The sequence below is a fragment of the Manacus vitellinus genome, unplaced genomic scaffold (assembly GCF_001715985.3).
Source record: "Manacus vitellinus isolate BGI_N305 unplaced genomic scaffold, ASM171598v3 scaffold_24_pilon, whole genome shotgun sequence".
Lineage (NCBI taxonomy): Eukaryota > Metazoa > Chordata > Aves > Passeriformes > Pipridae > Manacus > Manacus vitellinus.
Window position 1 is genome coordinate 5,450,448 of NW_021939798.1, and position 16,606 is coordinate 5,467,053.

At 46.0% G+C, this 16,606-nt stretch overlaps 1 protein-coding gene across 1 annotated transcript; it reads left to right on the forward strand.

Annotated features, from left to right (window-relative positions):
• The first annotated feature begins 417 nt into the window (after positions 1–417).
• On the forward strand, positions 418–12,646 carry SRP68 (signal recognition particle 68). The gene is made up of 15 exons (XM_008927890.3): positions 418–725; positions 1,255–1,368; positions 1,964–2,159; positions 2,914–2,996; positions 3,226–3,335; positions 3,705–3,787; positions 4,030–4,170; positions 7,432–7,530; positions 7,845–7,909; positions 8,217–8,376; positions 9,024–9,118; positions 9,361–9,490; positions 9,909–9,984; positions 10,841–10,893; positions 11,315–12,646. The coding sequence occupies exons 2-15, from the start codon at positions 1,307–1,309 to the stop codon at positions 11,540–11,542; spliced, it is 1,581 nt and encodes a 526-aa protein (XP_008926138.1). The 5' UTR covers positions 418–725; positions 1,255–1,306; the 3' UTR covers positions 11,543–12,646.
• The last annotated feature ends 3,960 nt before the right edge of the window (positions 12,647–16,606 follow it).

Genomic DNA, 16,606 nt, shown 5'->3' on the forward strand with positions numbered 1-16,606 from the left:
TCACAGGGCAGTGCATTGTGTCACAGATGTTAGTTACAGTCGTGCAGCAAGACTAGAAATGTGTTGAAAAACTGAGCAGAAAATCAGCCCCTGAGTTCTTTCCAAAAGCTCTTTTGAGGAGGTTCTTTGTTCAGAAAGCTGTTTGTTTGTGGAAGCTGTGTGGAGAAAGCAGCAGTGATTCTGTTCAGGGTGTTTGTGTCCTTTTTCTTTTGGAATATGGAAGGTTTAAGGGCAGGAAAGCTTCTCTCTCCCTCGGTTTTGCCAACAAAACCATATCACAAGCGTGGCTGGGGAGACTGTGTAGCCAGGCTGAGGCAGTCAGTTGTATGAACCTGGATGTGCCTGTTGGCACAGCTTATCCCAAAATGAGCTCCAGTGAAGCAACACTCCCGTGGATGTCTGTAGGAGAAGGTGCTTGAGGTTCGTCTGAGTCCTGGCCTTGCTGATGTTCACGAGCTCTGAAGTGAGCAGTGGAGTCATGAGGTGCTTTAGAACCATCAGTTCCCTCAGCTGTGTGTTTTTAGGAGGTTTTGGAGTGCCCCTCTGTTCACAGCATGTTTGTTTAACGGGACATACAGAGTTCCCTTCTGTTATTTTGGGGTGGAACAAGGGGCTGGTGACAGACTGTGCTGTCCATGTGCCTTAACATGAACCGCAGTCCTGCAGATCGTGAAGGAGTCACAGCAGCAGCACGGTTTGAGACATGGGGACTTCCAGAGGTACAGGTTAGTACTGGGATTTCCTCCTGTGGCTTGGCTTCTCTTAATTTAAAAACTAAAGTCCTTGTAGCAGGCAACAAAACCCATCTGCCAAGTAAATAGCCCTGGCAGGTTGTTCCATGTGAGCTGGTCGATGTGTGCTGATCTCTGTTCGCTGCAACATTCTGTGGCTGTGCCATTCAGGAGGGTTCACACAGGCTCTTTTTTCTCCATTGCCCTGAAGAGCTTGTTTGTTAACACCTGTGTGATGTCAGTATTCAATAAACACACATAAACCAATCTGTAATGAGAACGTCATTCTGGTTTTTCAAGATCAGGGATTATTATATGTCTTCTTACCTTTCTTATTTTCTATTAACTGCTGTTTTGCAGGCAGTGTCTAAACTACCTCTTACCATATGTCAGACATGGAGTTCTTAGTTGTTAAACATGGCCTGGCACAGCCTTTAGTCCTTTTTTCCCTGTTTGGATAAAGCAGTAAGCAGAAGGAAAGTTGTTCTTTGGCCAAACTGACTGTGGTTGTCTTTTTTTTTAGGGGTTATTGCTCCCGCAGGCTACGGAGGCTCCGAAAAACTCTCAACTTCAAGATGGGCAACAGGCACAAGTTCACTGGGAAGAAAGTAACTGAGGAGATTCTCTCAGACAACAGGTACAGCATGGAATTGAACACTCAGTTTATTAGTGAGTTTCACTTCAATAATTTCTTTTCATGTGGATGTGGTGGAAGAGTTCTGTACAATATGCTCAGAAGTGTTTCTTTTCAGAGGTGTGTGTTGTTGATATTAATAAAAGATAAAAGCCAGGATTTTGGGCTCATCTCCCATCTTTTTATGTCAGGAACGAAAAGGAACACTTGAAACATCTGCTGTCTCCTCTTTCTCTGTGGGAAAAGAACACGTTGTGCTGCATTCACCTGAGTTGTTAAGAACATATTGAACCCATTTGAAGAACAACCCAAAATGATAAATTCTTTGTCTTTTCAATGTCTGTGGTGCTATAGTATAGTTGCAAATTCTCTTCCTCAGTGGGATAATTGCATTTCTGAGTGAGAAACACAGCAGAAAGCAGTTAGGAACGATATGACTTTGTAAATGTTAAGAAACATTCAAGCTGATCAAGCGCGAAACACGATCAAGCTGAACTTCCGTTACCAAGCTTTGCAGATCCCGTGGCGAGGAACTGATGGTGATGTAATTCTCATTTGGATGCCATTATTTCCTCATTAATCCCCCTGTGCCCTGCAGGTATTTGCTGTTGATCCTGATGGATGCAGAGAGGGCCTGGAGCTATGCCATGCAGCTGAAGCAGGAGGCCAACACGGAGCCCCGCAAACGCTTCCACCTGCTGTCGCGGCTGCGCAAAGCTGTGAAACACGCCGAGGAGCTGGAGAGGCTCTGTGAGAGCAACAGGGTGGATGCCAAGACAAAGCTGGAAGCACAGGTAACCACTGGTCCTTTGATCTTGTTTTACAGCAGCCTTTGGATTTGGGGTGAAGAGATAAGAACTGTCTAGCAATGGATAATCAAGAAAAGTAAAAATGGTTGAGGGAGACTAAAGCGATGCAACACAGCCCGAGAAACCGTGCTTATCTGTTGAGTTATCTTTGTTAAATGCCCTGAGATAGCCACCTAGAACACAAGATCTGGAGCTTCAGTTCCTGGAAATTAGAAAGCAACTGTGTTGTGACACTGGTCTCTTTGAACAAGGGGATTTAGTACCATGCTCAGTTACTTAAACTTCCATTTTATAGCATATTGCTGGAAAAAAAATGTTTTGTGACATCAGCGGGTCATGTTGATTGCATAACAAGCAAGAAACATCTTTGCTTTCATCTCTGAGCAGCCCTGTCTAGTGGAAGGTGTCCCTGTCCATGGCAGGGGGGTTGGAGCTAGATGATCTTTAGGGTCTCTTCCAGCAATCAATTCTGTGATTCCATTCCATAATTCTTTGATTCCTTAGAAATGTAGCAGTGAAAAAACTTAGAAAACTGAAACTTAGAAATGTTTCAGTTAAAGAAGAAAAGGTAGGTAGGTGGTAACCTGTCATCCAGATCAGTTGCCTTCTGTGGGAAGACCAAACAAAAAGGGCAGGGCTCAGTCACTCACTGCAGGTGTTGCAGCAGCCTCGTACTAAAGGTTGTAGTAATCAGGCCGTGGATCTTGGGTGAATTCCCTTGCCCTTGCTCTGTCTGCAGGCGTACATGGCTTACCTCACCGGGATGCTTCGCTTCGAGCACCAGGAGTGGAAGGCAGCAATGGAGGCTTTCAACAAATGCAAGTGAGTTCCACCACTTCACCAGCTTCATTTAGTAAATAGCATTGGACCAGTGGGGTAAGTGTATGTACAGTATGTACAGCAACTCTGAGTTGTTTAGTTAACTGTGCACTTAACCAGGAGGTGCTATGAAGAAACAGCATCCTCTGGAGCAGAGACACAAACTCCTCCCTTGGGATAACACCCACGAAGGGCACATACTGCAGCAGTTAATATTTGTTCTTTGCTGTAGGACCATTTATGAAAAACTGGCCAATGCTTTCACAGAAGAACAAGCTGTGCTGTATAACCAGCGTGTGGAAGAGATCTCGCCCAACATCCGCTACTGTGCCTATAACATTGGTAAGGGAAGGGGGTGCCTGGTCTCCAGCAAAGAGCAAGGCTTGCTCACATGAAAGGGATGTTGATTTAGTTAAATACTGCTCTACGTGACATTGCAGCAAAGCTGTAATATTTTGGGCAAATTCTGCACACATTCTGGGACAGTTCAGCAGTGGAGAAATAGACTCATTTTGCAACAGCACCTGTGGTTTTGTGTAGAAACACAAAATAACAGTTTGTGGTGGTTTGCCTATGAAGTCAGAATGAAATTGCAGGTTTCTCTCCTTTGTTCCCAGACTGCCAATATAAAATCTATTGATTAACTGTTGTATATGAAAATAGTTTTTGAAGTGGAATGGAAATGTGATCTGGATTTGTGGATTCTCTCAGGTGACCAATCTGCCATGAATGAGTTGATGCAGATGAGACTGAGGTCTGGTGGCACTGAAGGTCTTCTTGCAGAAAAACTGGAGGTAACTTATTTGCACACTTGAACTTGAAGCATTCATTGAGACTCTGTTGAGCATGAATATTGCTGCAGCAAACCATTCAAGAGCCAGAATACAACAGAAGTGAGCAAGCAAGCCTGGGCTCTGTGGGAAGCCACACTTTCCCAAAAAAACCTTTGATTTCAAAATAGTTAAATGTAATGTGAATTTAAGAAGTCCTGGATCCCTTTAAGTTCAAGCTCATAATGTGAGTCTGTTCTGTTCAGGCTCTGATCACCCAGACTCGAGCAAAGCAGGCAGCCACGATGAGCGAGGTGGAGTGGAGAGGGAGAACTGTTCCAGTGAAAATAGACAAAGTGAGGATCTTCCTGCTGGGCCTGGCTGACAACGAGGCAGCGATCGCTCAGGTAACCCAGCACTGGCCTTCTGACCATCCTCCTTCCTTCAGAGCAGTGCCTGATACCTGGACTAAAAGCTTTGGAATAATCTGGTTTTTTCAAGGTTGGGGTTGGAAGGCTAAAAGTAAAAGTGGGAATACTGACTGTAACCCAAAGCTGAAGTGGCATTTGGGATAACTCTCACAGTCTGCTAAGTGGTAGTCTGGGAGATCTGTTCTGAGTATTCCTGCTCTTTGAAACACTGTGCTGCCTTTCAGCAGCAGGATGATGGCCATTATTAGTTTGTCACTTGGGAGTGAAGAGCATTTTTAAGAGCAACTGATTTTGAATTAATTTCTTTAAGCATCTTGCTCAAATGCTCCAATTTCAGGGCAGCTGAAAGATAAAGGATACATATTAACCACATTATTTTCAGCAACAGAAAGCAATTTGCCACGTGAAGCAGGTGCTGTGAGTTTTATTCCATTCTCTTAGTGACTTATGGAAATCCTCAAAAGCAGGAAGAGGATTAATAAATGTGAGGATATGAATCAATCTCACATACAGTGGTTCTGAAACACTTCATAGAATCATAGAATACCCTGAGTTAGAAGGGACCCACAAGGATCATTGAAGTCCAGCTCACTGGAACTTGTAGTGGCACATACTATGCAGGTCTTTAATATCATAGTCAAGTTTTTCACATGTGGTTTTTTCCTTGGAAATGGTGACCAGATGGTGGATCCTGCTTTTCAGTGGCTGCATACCCACTTGCAGTTTGAAAAGGCAGTGAAAGAATCTTCAGTAACAACTATTACGGCTAAAGATGGGTTTGTTGCAGCATAAAAAACCTTTTGTCACGAGGAGAATAATGATGATAAATAAAAATGGTAAAATGAAAACCCTACAAAGGGGTAAGGCAGGAACAGGGGATAGTGTTAAGAGGAGTGTGAGTAGGATAAACAGGATGTGGCTGGGTAGGAAACATGAGTGTTACCCACTCTTGTCAAAATATTATGAACTGAAGGGTGCTGAATGTGTTTGTTTTTAGGAAGCACATACACATGGCCAGCAGGTGGAAGTGCAGCTCAGAGTTCCTTCCTTTAATTTCCATCCTGCCAGGCTGACAGCTGGGCTTTTTCAGTGTAGTTGCCCTCTAAAGCAGGGGCAGAACAGTGGGCTGAATTGGTTTTCATCTTGCTTTGTGTTCCTTGGGAGCTCTGACTAAACAGGGGAGTTTTGTGGTTCAGAATCAGTTCTGGTGAGAGCTGAGCATGCAGCAGCAGTGTTTATATTTCCAGAGGGCTAAAACTTGGAAGCAGTTCTGTAGTTGTGACAGGCAGTCCATCTTTAGCTGAATGCATTGTGGTTCCTGGGATCTTTGGCACCTTTCTGCTCATCTTGACTGAGTTAAAACCCTGACATAACATCAGTGCTCTGCAAGGTTTAATTAGAAGTAAAACCAATCTGTTGTGTATAAAAATGAAGTTTTTCTCAGCACAATTACACTGTTGCCTTCAATATCCTATTGGTAATGGGAGAAACAGAACAAATAAGCCAAACTGAAATACAAATTGAAATTTAAAGTTGCTTATGGCAGCCCTTTTGTGGGTTTGAAGGTGTGACTTCGAGGGCCCATTGGCTGTAACCAGGTAGAAGTGAGAAGGGTGCAGGGCAGCATGACAGGAGTGTGCTCCTAACTGGCATTGCCTCAAAGATTCTGTGCTCATCTCTGGACTGCAGCAAAAAATAACTGTCAGAGGTGTTACACAGTGGTTTAGAACAAATTTAAAAGGAGGATTGAGCACTTCTGGAAGTGGGTTCAGTGGGATCAGTTCCTGTGATGCCCTTTAAGATGAACCTGTGCTGTTCTGTCAGGGCACTTGAATCACCAGCTGTGATTCAAGATCACAGTTTTGTGATCTGATCTCTCCCAAATCAGAACATATGTGCATTTATGCATAGAATCATCAGCTCAAGGAGTTTTTGCTTCGAAAGGAAAGCCTTTGTTTCATGGCAGGGCCCAGCCCTTTCCCTGTTTGTGCCTGACTGATGATCTGGCCGTGTGTTTTCATTTTTGTGCATACAGTGAAATTGCTGTGCTGCTCTGGGTGAGGTTGAGAATGCAGTCAGACTTGTCTCTGGTTATTCTCAGGAGTCAGTCCCACCTTAAAAAAATTCTTGCAGCAAATCTTAAATTAAAAGCAAAAAAAACCAAACCCAAAAAACCCGCCTTCATCTCAGGATACCTGAGGGTTTGTGGGGGAGTAAAAATAACATTCCTTATTGGGTTTGCAAATGTGGGAAGTGGAGAGGCAGAGACTGTAGAGCTCTGTGGAAGATAAACAAGTGAGCCTGTTTTTAGACAGTTTTTTATTCATTTGGACAATTGCAAATTTGTTGCAACAAATTTGTTGCTCATTTTATGCTGTTACTTGGAAGTGGTATAACACAGTGCTGGTACTCTTTAATCTTCTTCAGTTACTAAGGTTGAGGTTTGTTTTTGGGCAGTTTTACTGTATCAGTAAGTCTTGCAGTCCCCACCTGGTTACCGAATGAAGTCGAGTTTGGGAGCTTGTTTAATTAGGTACATGATATGCCAGTAAATTAGGCAGAGATCAGGCTTCAACTTGCTTTTTAAAAGTTGTTTTCAAGTTCTAGTGTTGGGGCAGAAGGCCAAAAGCTGCTTCACTTTTTTGACAAAACCTGTGGCGACAGCAGAAAAGCACTCGGTCACTCCTGCTGCTAAAGTACAGGGTTACTGTAAAAAATGCGTCAAACCAGCAAGTTGTTGCCACAGTGAGCATTGCTAGAGTGGGAGTGGAGAAAAGATAATCATCTACATGTTCTTACCACATGAGAAAAATTAAATCAGCATAACAAGAGCTGTCTGCATTGGTAGTTTGCCAGTTTGGTGCTGCTCAGCTCCTCAGTTGCTGGGCCTTTCCCACAGTGCAGTCCGGCCTCAGCTGCTCTGGGAGCAGTGCAGGTGCCAGCCAGGAAGGGAAGGGAGTTGCTGGGAAGGAAGGTAGCTGGTGCAGGGATGAGGCCATGAGCTGTGTGTGCTAGGCCTTCAGTGCTGCTGAATCCTCAGCACTGACCACATTCCCCATGGTTTCTGGCAGTTTGCTCCCAGGAATGTGTTGCAGACAGGCACAGGTTGGAGTTCTAAATACCCATGAATGTTAAAGCCATACTTTGGGAAAAGCTTTGTTTACTCTCCCCAGTTAATTGGTGCATCGTACAAAAATTTCTAATTTCTAAGCTGTCTTGAATCTCCTTTGCTCTTAGGCAGAAAATGAGGAGACAAAGGAACGTTTGTTTGAGTCTTTACTCAGTGAGTGCAGAGATGCCATTCAGGCAGTCCGGGAAGAACTGAAACCAGACCAGGTAAGCAGCAAACATCAGCTTCTGTTCCCAACAACACAGTATTTCTTTGGGGCTGGTTTGTTAGTGTTAAACTTGCTTAACAGTAAAAAAGGGCTGAGGTTTCTTTAATAAGGAGCTGCATAAGAGTTACCTTTGAACTTATTCTCTTCAGAACTGGACTGAGGAAATAGCAGTGTAGAAGCCCTCTCTCTTTTGCCTGAAAATCTGTTACAGCTTCTATGGTTTACCCAAACCTTGAGTTGCTTCTGTATTTTTCTTCCCTTGTCTGCCAGTTTTAAGTAAATCATGCAGTGTTTTGTCTCCACTGTCCACAGAAACAGCGAGAGCACTCTCTGGAAAATGATTCTGGGAAGGTGTCCAACATCCAGTACTTACACAGGTAATAGGCAAACGTTGCTGTGTGCTGGCGTGAAGCAGTCGTGTTCTTATGTCAGGATTTTACTTTTGTTTGATTTTTGTTTTATGGGGATTTTGTTCTGAGCCTCTCTCATCTCGAAGGATGACTGTACAGATAAGGATCTGATCCGTGCAGCTTCGAAAACATTTCCCTCAAGACTCTCAAGTTGACCTTCCCTGTGTTTTTCCCCCACTAGCACCAGCTCAGACTGGGGGAGGAAGGCGTTTTTTGGAACAAAGAGTACTGTTTGAGTAAGTCTCTGATGGTATTTTCTCTGTTTTCTTGGTAGTTACCTGACCTACATCAAGCTCTCCACGGCCATCAAGCGCAACGAGAGCATGGCCAAGTCCCTGCAGAAGGCCCTGCTGCAGCAGCAGCGCTCGGACGAGGACGGCAAGCGCACACCCCGGCCACAGGACCTCATCCGCCTCTACGACATCATTCTGCAGGTAATTCTTTGTCCTTTGGCACAAAAACCTAATGGGGAATATACACCAGTGCAGTTGAACTGCCTGTGAAGTCTGAAGTACCTGCAGGTACCTTGGAGATGTTCAACGTTTACATGAAACACAAAAAACCCTTTCTAGCTGTGAGCAGAACGTGCTGCTGGAATGGATGTCCTTGGTTGGGCACATTAACACAGTTTTAAAATAGTCTTTCTGACTCTTTTATGCAGCACCCTCAGAGCTGCCTTAATTTCTGCTGGCCAGGGAAAGTAGCAGCTAAAAATACTTGTTCTTCATAAGCAGTTTTTCAGTTTCTCCCATCATTTTTCTATTAACTGTGGGAGCCTGTGGCTGAAGCAGTTGTGAATGGGAAAGGGAAATGCCTTATGAAAGAATTAGTTCATGTGAAATCTAAGGAGTCTTTGTCCTAATTCCTGTTTGTGTCAGGAAATCTGTCCTGAGGGCAACTTGCACAAGTTTCAATGAGAGTCCTTCACAAGGTGAGAAAACTGATAATTAGAAAACTGGATGGAAAGTATTTCCATGGGAGTGTACTGTTGACTTGTCAGAAGGGGCAGCTTTCTCTTACTGCAGCAGATTCCAGAGGAAAACAGTGCCTGCATTTGTTATTCTGACTCTCCTTTGCACAGAACCTTGTGGAACTGACGCAACTTCCTGGCCTAGAGGAGGACAAGAACTTCCAAAAAGAGATTGGATTGAAGACACTCGTGTACAAAGCTTACAGGTGACTGAGAAACAGCCAGGTTTTCTTTAGCACACATGACATCCTCAAAGGTTGTCACTCCAAAGCTCTGTGTGCTGTACAGGCCTTTGATGCAGTTCCCTCTGCCCTTTTGTGAAATGGAGACTGGATGCTGAGGGGAAACTGGCCAGTGCTACCTAAGGATATCCCCTGTTACCAGTCCTTGGAGTTGGCAAAAGGTGTGGATAACAAACATGTCAGGAATCCACTCTTTACTGTTGCAGGTGTTTCTTCATTGCCCAGTCCTATGTCCTGGTAAAGAAGTGGAGTGAAGCTCTCGTGTTATATGAGAGGGTGCTGAAATACGCCCGGGAAGTTCAGTCAGGAGCTGGAGCTCATAGGAACAGCTTGAAGGTAGGAACCCAGTCCTGTGTGTAGAAGGGAGCTGAAGTTTATGAAGAAGCTCTGTCCCAGTATTTATTGTTAATTAGGTGCCAGGCCATTACAATTCAAGACTGATCTTTAAGTAGGGAGAGGAGTAATACTCATTATAGCAGAGACTTTCTAGTGATGTGGGAACTCTTCAACAGGCCCTCACCTTGGAGGAGAGGCAGACTTCCTGTAACAACTCCACAACAATTTACCACTTTTTCCTCACCTGTGCATTTTTTCCTATACAACTTCTGTAGTGCCTGAAGCATGACACTGTAGCTTTTTATCTTCTGGGAAAGCTTATCAGCAGTAGGAATTAGTTTTTGTCAGGTTTTCACTTTGCTCTGACTCTTAGACTGGCACATTTCAGGCTCTTAAATGATTTTCTTTAATGCCCTAGGAGCTGCCTGATGTTCAGGATCTGATCACTCAAGTTAATGCAGAGAAATACTCCTTGCAAGCAGCAGCTATATTAGGTGAGTAATATACTACAGACTATACTACAGCTCTGCTCTAATGTATCTTGAATAATGCCCCTGCAGCTATTTCATTCCTTTTATTTCATTTCTGAAGTTCCAAATGTTTTTCCACTTCACTCTGATTCATGCAGGCTCTGGAAAACTAATTTTCCCCCCCAGTTGTAGCTGCCTCTAGCTGTGTGTAATGCAGGCAGGCAGTGACTACCCACTTGGCATCTTGCTCCCTGCCCAGGGATGTGAAAACCCTTCATGGGGGTGGGCACCCTTTTTAGAAACCTGCACAGAACAGTTTAGTGTTTAATTTTTTTTTTTTTTGCTGCACACAATATGTCCTTACACATCCCAGTTTTGCCTGGGTGGGAGAAGTACTGAGAACTGCTGGGGAGAGCAGTGATGTTCTGCCCTTTGTCAGAGTCAGTCTGGTCAGTGGAGCTTTTGGGAACTGAGTGAACTCTGTGATTTCTTGGGCCGCTGTTTTTGCTGTGCCTGCTGCTGGAAACCCAGGATAAGGAATGGATTGCCTGGTCTCTTATTGCCTTAATATTGCTTTAACAGACCCCCCCGGGGCTGTTCTCATCATCTCCTGCTTTGTGCTTAACTCAAAGTCTCTGCTGCTTTTCAGAAATTCCCATGACAATGGGAAGGAGCAGCTCTCCACCACTGCAGAGCTATGTGGGCCATAGCTGAGTGTTTGTGCTCCTCTTAGTCTAGAAAGCAAGTTGATTCTACTGAAAATAGTCTTACAGAGAGCAAGGATCATAGCTGAGCTTAGAGGCAGCTGGTTCCTGAGACAATCCTACTTTACGCTGGGGTCAAGCCTGTTATTCTTACCACTTCTTCTTCAATTTTGCAGATGCAAATGATCCTCATGAGTCTGAGTCTCCATCTCAGGTCAAGGATGGCAAGGTAAGAGCTGAGAGCTCAGGCAGATTCCAGTAGTGCTCTTAAGGAACATCACTTTTAACCTGTTACCTGAGTGACTCTCATAACTCAAGGAGTGTCACACTGGTCGGGATTTGGTCATGACTGGTTTATTTGGGAGATTTTATTAGGCTTGTTTTTCTTCTGCACGTGCAGAAGGTCCCTGGCACAGTGGAGTTCCTTAGGCAGGAGCTGGGCAGCTGCTTGCAGCTTCTAGGGTGGCCTCTTTCTTTATTTAGCTTTCTCTCTGCACATGGGAAGGTTTTCCAGAGATCCTTTGACAGGGCTCAAGATGCCACACAAGGGAACTTCGGCTTCTTCTGTCTCAGTTGCTGCTCAGTCCTCTTTGCTTGTTTGACCCCATCAGCTTTGATGTGTCTAATTTGTGTTTCTCCTTCTCTTTCAGCCACTCTCAGAACGGTTTGAGACTTTCTGCCTGGATCCTTCTCTTGTCAGCAAGCAAGTCAACCTCGTGCACTTCCCACCGGGATTCCAGCCCATTCCATGCAAACCCTTGTTCTTTGACCTGGCCCTTAATCATGTTGCTTTCCCACCTCTGGAGGACAAGGTGGAGCAGAAGGCCAAGAGTGGCCTCACAGGATATATAAAGGGCATTTTTGGATTCAAAAGTTAACCAGGACCCCCAGAGAAACAGAGGTTTTATTCTGTATTGAAGGAAAAGCTCCAAGAGGTTCTAGGACACCAATACCTGCACCTGAAACCAACAGAGGGAAGTTTTACCACCTTCTCTCCTGTGTCCTGTGTGTATGTCTGTGCACTCACATTCTCTCCCAGTGTATTAAAGACAAGCAATTATTCAGAAACAAACACACACTATAAATAGCTGAAAATAATCTGGGGCACAGAGAAATTCCATTTTGGTTGGAGAAGTTCTGTGACCAGTGGCCTGTTCAAGGCCAGTACACATCTACTTAGCATGGACCAGGGCATAGGTATAATTTGACTCTTCCCTCTGCCCCATTATTTGACACTGTAATTTGGTATTTTGGTCTAGAAATTGGGGTGTGATGGGGAAACAGAGGTAAAAGTACAGGAGAACTAAACCAGCAAGATGGGGCTCCCACATGATGGCTATGGAACAGTAGCCAGGGGGGCTACTTCTCCTTCCCTTTTGAATCCCAGAAGTCTCTGTATTTTTTAAAAATGTAACAGAACTGACAAAATAGAGCCTCTTTCCTTATCCATAAGGATGGCAGATACGAAATGTTAATGGTTACCCCAGCTGTGGTGGGTGAATTTGTACTCTGGGCCAATAGCATCCTTCTTTATTCATGCACACCTTTTGTTAAATACCTGAATACAGTATAGAACCTATTCCTACATGGATTTTCCTGGGAAACTAGCTTCATGGGTGGCTTTGGAAATAGCTACTTGCTCTTCATGGGAAGTTGGGTCTCTCATTGTTCATTTTGTCTCTGATCTAAACCTTGCCTGAAAACAAGATGATCTTTTTCTGGAGTTCATTTGTTGCTTTGTTCTTCATCCTTGGTCAGTAGTTACACCTGAAATGAGGGATAAGGAACAGGAGACCAGGAAGTTTGTGAGTGATAAATCATCTCTGTCGTGCCAGACAGCTTTTTTTATAAAGCACCCAGGTGCCACAGTGACAGGCACTGTGAAAATGCAGATAATTTCGTAATTGTGGTGACTTAAACAGGAAAAAACCCCACAGCACATGAGCAGAACTGTTCCTAAATAAAGTATTTGGAAGTTTCCACCAGCACTGTGTGGGTTTTCACTCAGCCTGTGGCTGGAAGGTGAGGCAGCAGCTTGTTCTGCCTGAACTCCTGCACTCAGTTGTCTGGACTTTGTGTTGTTTCTCCATTTTTAGGCATTAGGGTCAGAAACAGAAGAACTGTTTTAAATGGTCGAATTTTTCCATGGAAATTTTCCATGCAAGGTGCTTGTGAGATGAATGGGGGTAATTAACAATTCCCATTATTTTAATACAAATGTTTGCCTTTTCTGTTCCAAGTTGATTTGATTTGTGAGTTCTCAAAGTACAGAAGGACTCTGTGCTCAGAGAGAGGTAAGACGAGGAGGAGGAGGAACTTCTTGTTTGTGTTTAAGTTTTGCAACATGGAAACAAAATGGGAATTTCTGGTATTATAGCTAATTCCCTTTGTGTCTGGATGCCAGGGGAATTTTACAGGAGAAAGGGAAAGTGCAGAGCTGAAAGAAACATAAATGACTTTTTTCATCAGATTGCAATTTCTAGAAAACATGGTCTTGAATGACAGATGTCACTCTAAAGCCCATTTCCTTTGAGGCAAGGAAAGGCCAGGGAATAACCAGCACAGGCATCACCTGCTCTGTTTCAGGGTATCTCCTCCTGTGTAAATCTCCACCTAAGCTGCTCTTTCCCTCTCAACTTTTGTATCAGATCCCTGAGAGCTCCCGTTTGGTTTGCACACCAAACTCCTGCTTTCCTACCACGGATCCGTGTGGTGCCTGGATTGACTCCAGGAAAACTTGTACTGCAGCCACTTTCTAGATCTGTTACTGTTACAAAAACCGAAGAGCAATTTGGCCTCTTTATGCCAAACATCTTTTGACAAGTAACTGATTAGTTGGAGGCAGATAAGAAATTTGAAAACAATAAAGTTTTATTCCTGACCTCCGAGGCGTGGAGTTTGTGTTGAGAACACCGAGCACTCTTTGCCTCCCAAGCACTCAGAGGATCACGGTCCTGGGGCTACTGAACCCCTGGAGAATGGTCACTTAGCTCTGGAGGAGGATCTTTTCCCCAAGGCTCAGATAACACCACTCAGAGGTAACTTGGCTTGTTTGTTTTGGTGTAGTGTTAATGGAAAGCAAGTAGAATGGCATTTGTTAGGAGTTGTGTGGCTTAAATCATGTGGGAGGCACTAGGAAAAAACCTCAAAATGTAAAAAAGGGGAAAAAAATCATTATTTAAGTCACCTGTATAAGGCAGACCAGACTCTCAAAGAATACTGAGGATTTTAGCCCTGCAGTGGAGTTGGGATGGTGAAGGTGAGGCTGAGGCAGGTGAAGTGTCTGATGTGCTGTGCAGAACAAACCGATTTCCTTGGACCTGCCACGAGTGTGTTGTGCCTGGAACAGCCAGGGCAAGGTGCAGAGCACTGGCTTTTGGGGCTTGGAAACCTTCCTGGCAAACCTGCTTCCTTATTGTGCTGCTCTTTGATCACTGTTTGTTTAAAGTGTTTGCTCTCTTTCCATGAATTAATTGGCAACTAGGCCACATGATTGCCCTCAAAACAGGAAACTCCAGCAGAATGGTCAAGAGGATTGCTTTCAATCAAGTTTTCCTATAGAGTATCTTTGGGATTAGCACTGGAATTTTAATTACAGGCTGAGCTAGCCATGCCTGGTACCATTGCATCTATTAAAATAGAAATGAGAGGTACATTGTGGCCCTTGGTCCCACCTTCAGAGACAGACCTGTGTCCTGGACAGTGTTCGCTTCTGGTTGTGCATTCCAAGGGGTCTGGTGACAGTGGATGGTTCTTGAGGGACTGATGGAACACAGGAGAAGTGATGAGCATGAGGCAAAATGGGCAGTTAAGGAGAACTGGCACATGGGATTGTAACAGTCTGGCCTGGGAGCTCCACAATAACAGTGTCTGCCTCCTTTAAAACAAGAAGTTGGGCGTATTTTAAACTGAAGGATTGTGTTAGTAGAGAGAATTGTTGCAGCCTAATCCAAGCCCACTTCCCATTGCCAGGAGTTCTCTGGGGCTTTTGTGGTTGTGTCTGTTGAGCAGCAGGTTGTAGGTTCAGCTGGCAGGGCTACAGCTCCCTAAGTTTAGTTGTGGGAAGTTCCTGTCCAACTGCAGTGGGAGTAGAACTCGTTCTTGGGAGAAGATGCACCTGCTGAGAGATGTCTGTGCTCCCACATAGCCCTGTTGGCACAGGGACCCTGTGGGGTTCAGCCGGGGCATAAATGGGGTTTGCTCACTTGAGGAGTGATTTGATGTGATACTGACTCTCTACGGCTGCTCCCTTGTTTCTTCAGGTGGGGCTGCTGTTTTCAAACGAGAACAGCTGGAGGTCGGCTTTCCTGCCAAAGAAAAGCCCTTTCTGCTCCGGGCAGGAGGAACGTGTGGTGGGTGCCCCCAGTGCATAAAGGGAAGCTCCAAGAGGAAAGATGTAGTAGAAAAAGCAGACAGTGATCCCAGCAGCTGCTCAGCAGAGGTGGGCTGTGTGCTCCGAGCTGTCCCGGGGCTGGGGCAGGAGCAGCAGCAGCTCTCCCGGCTGCGCTGCCTTCCCTCCCTCCTCTGCTCCGGGTTGAGGAAGTGCTGGGGCTGCAGCTGCTTGTTCAGCCCAGCTCGAAAACAGGGTCGCTGCTCGAGTCCCGTCCACCTGCCCCCCAGCCCCGCACTCAGGGTGGGTGGGGGACCCACGGAGCGGCCTCCCGCAGCGGCTCCGAGGGACGCGCCTACAGCCAAGGTTTGTGCAGGGCTCTGGCGTCTCGGGCTCACCCAAAACGTGCCGAGGGTGAGCAGGTTTGAGAAATGCAGCCCCTCCCTGACCCTCTCCCTTTGGGTGAGGTCTCCTGGGCCTGACTGTGCTGCTTTGTGTCTGAGGAGAGGCTCAGAGCTCTGCTGTCCTGCTGCAGAGCCGCCCGAAGTGCCGGTCGGGTGACTGCTGCTGCCACGGGTGTCTTGGGGAAGTGGGTCATGGTGGGATTTGGGTGGGGACAGAGCACGGGAGTCCTTGCTCCGGAGCATCCAGCCCAAATCCCTCGAGGGTCCTCAGTTGTTTGTGTTTGTTTGCATTGGAGATTCACTTTGTGCGCTGCAGAGGGATCGAGAGCGCCTTGCCCAGCGCTGAGCGCCGCATGTCAGCGTTCGGGTTAGAGCCGAGCACGAGTGCAAACTCTGTGTGGGAGGCGGCTGTATCTGTCCCCAGCCCTTCCCCGGGCTCCTGCAAGGAACCCGGGGTGAAAACCTTCCCACCTCTGGCCTAAAAAGCAGCAGTGTCTCAGAGGGGGAGGTTTAAAACCACTTTCAAAGGTGTCTGCTGTGCGCAGGCGGCCCTGGGCGCAGCTTTCATGTTCCCCACTGCCAGTGCATTCAAATCCAGACCCAGGTCCGAGCGCGTATTTGGCATTTCCAGGCACTGCCACACTGGGATCTTTGGCAAACTCCTCCGCTGCTGGGCACCCGAGGTGTTGGGGTTATTAAAGTTAAAATTCTTGCTCTTGTCCCTGCCCTGCCGGGCTGGGGGACGGCGCTGTCCGTGCACGGCACAGACACGGCACTTTGCCCGAGGCTCACACGCTGTGAACGAGGATTAGTGACTCTCATCCCATCCCGTGGTCAGTCCAGGGAGCGATGCCGGGGCTGTGGTGCCCGAATGACTAAAGAGCAGCATCAAAGCCTCTGAATTACCTTCAGTGCTTGCCTTTTTCCACAGAAGCAAGAGAACGTCTAATTTTCTCAGAGCATCAAATTAAGTCGGGTAAGGTGAGGTCTGGCCGTGCAGAATTAGCCGTGGCAGACAGATTCATCCTGCCCTGTTCTCTGCCTGTGACACAGAGGCACTCGCTGCTGAATCAGGCAATAGCAGCTCAAAGATTGAGCTTTGCAGGAGGCTCGTGTGATTGCTGGGAGTCTGGGGCTGGGGCTGTGAGCTGCACCGGCTCAAATTGTCCCAGCTGGTTGCCCTCTGTCCTTGCAGACAGGCTGGGAGG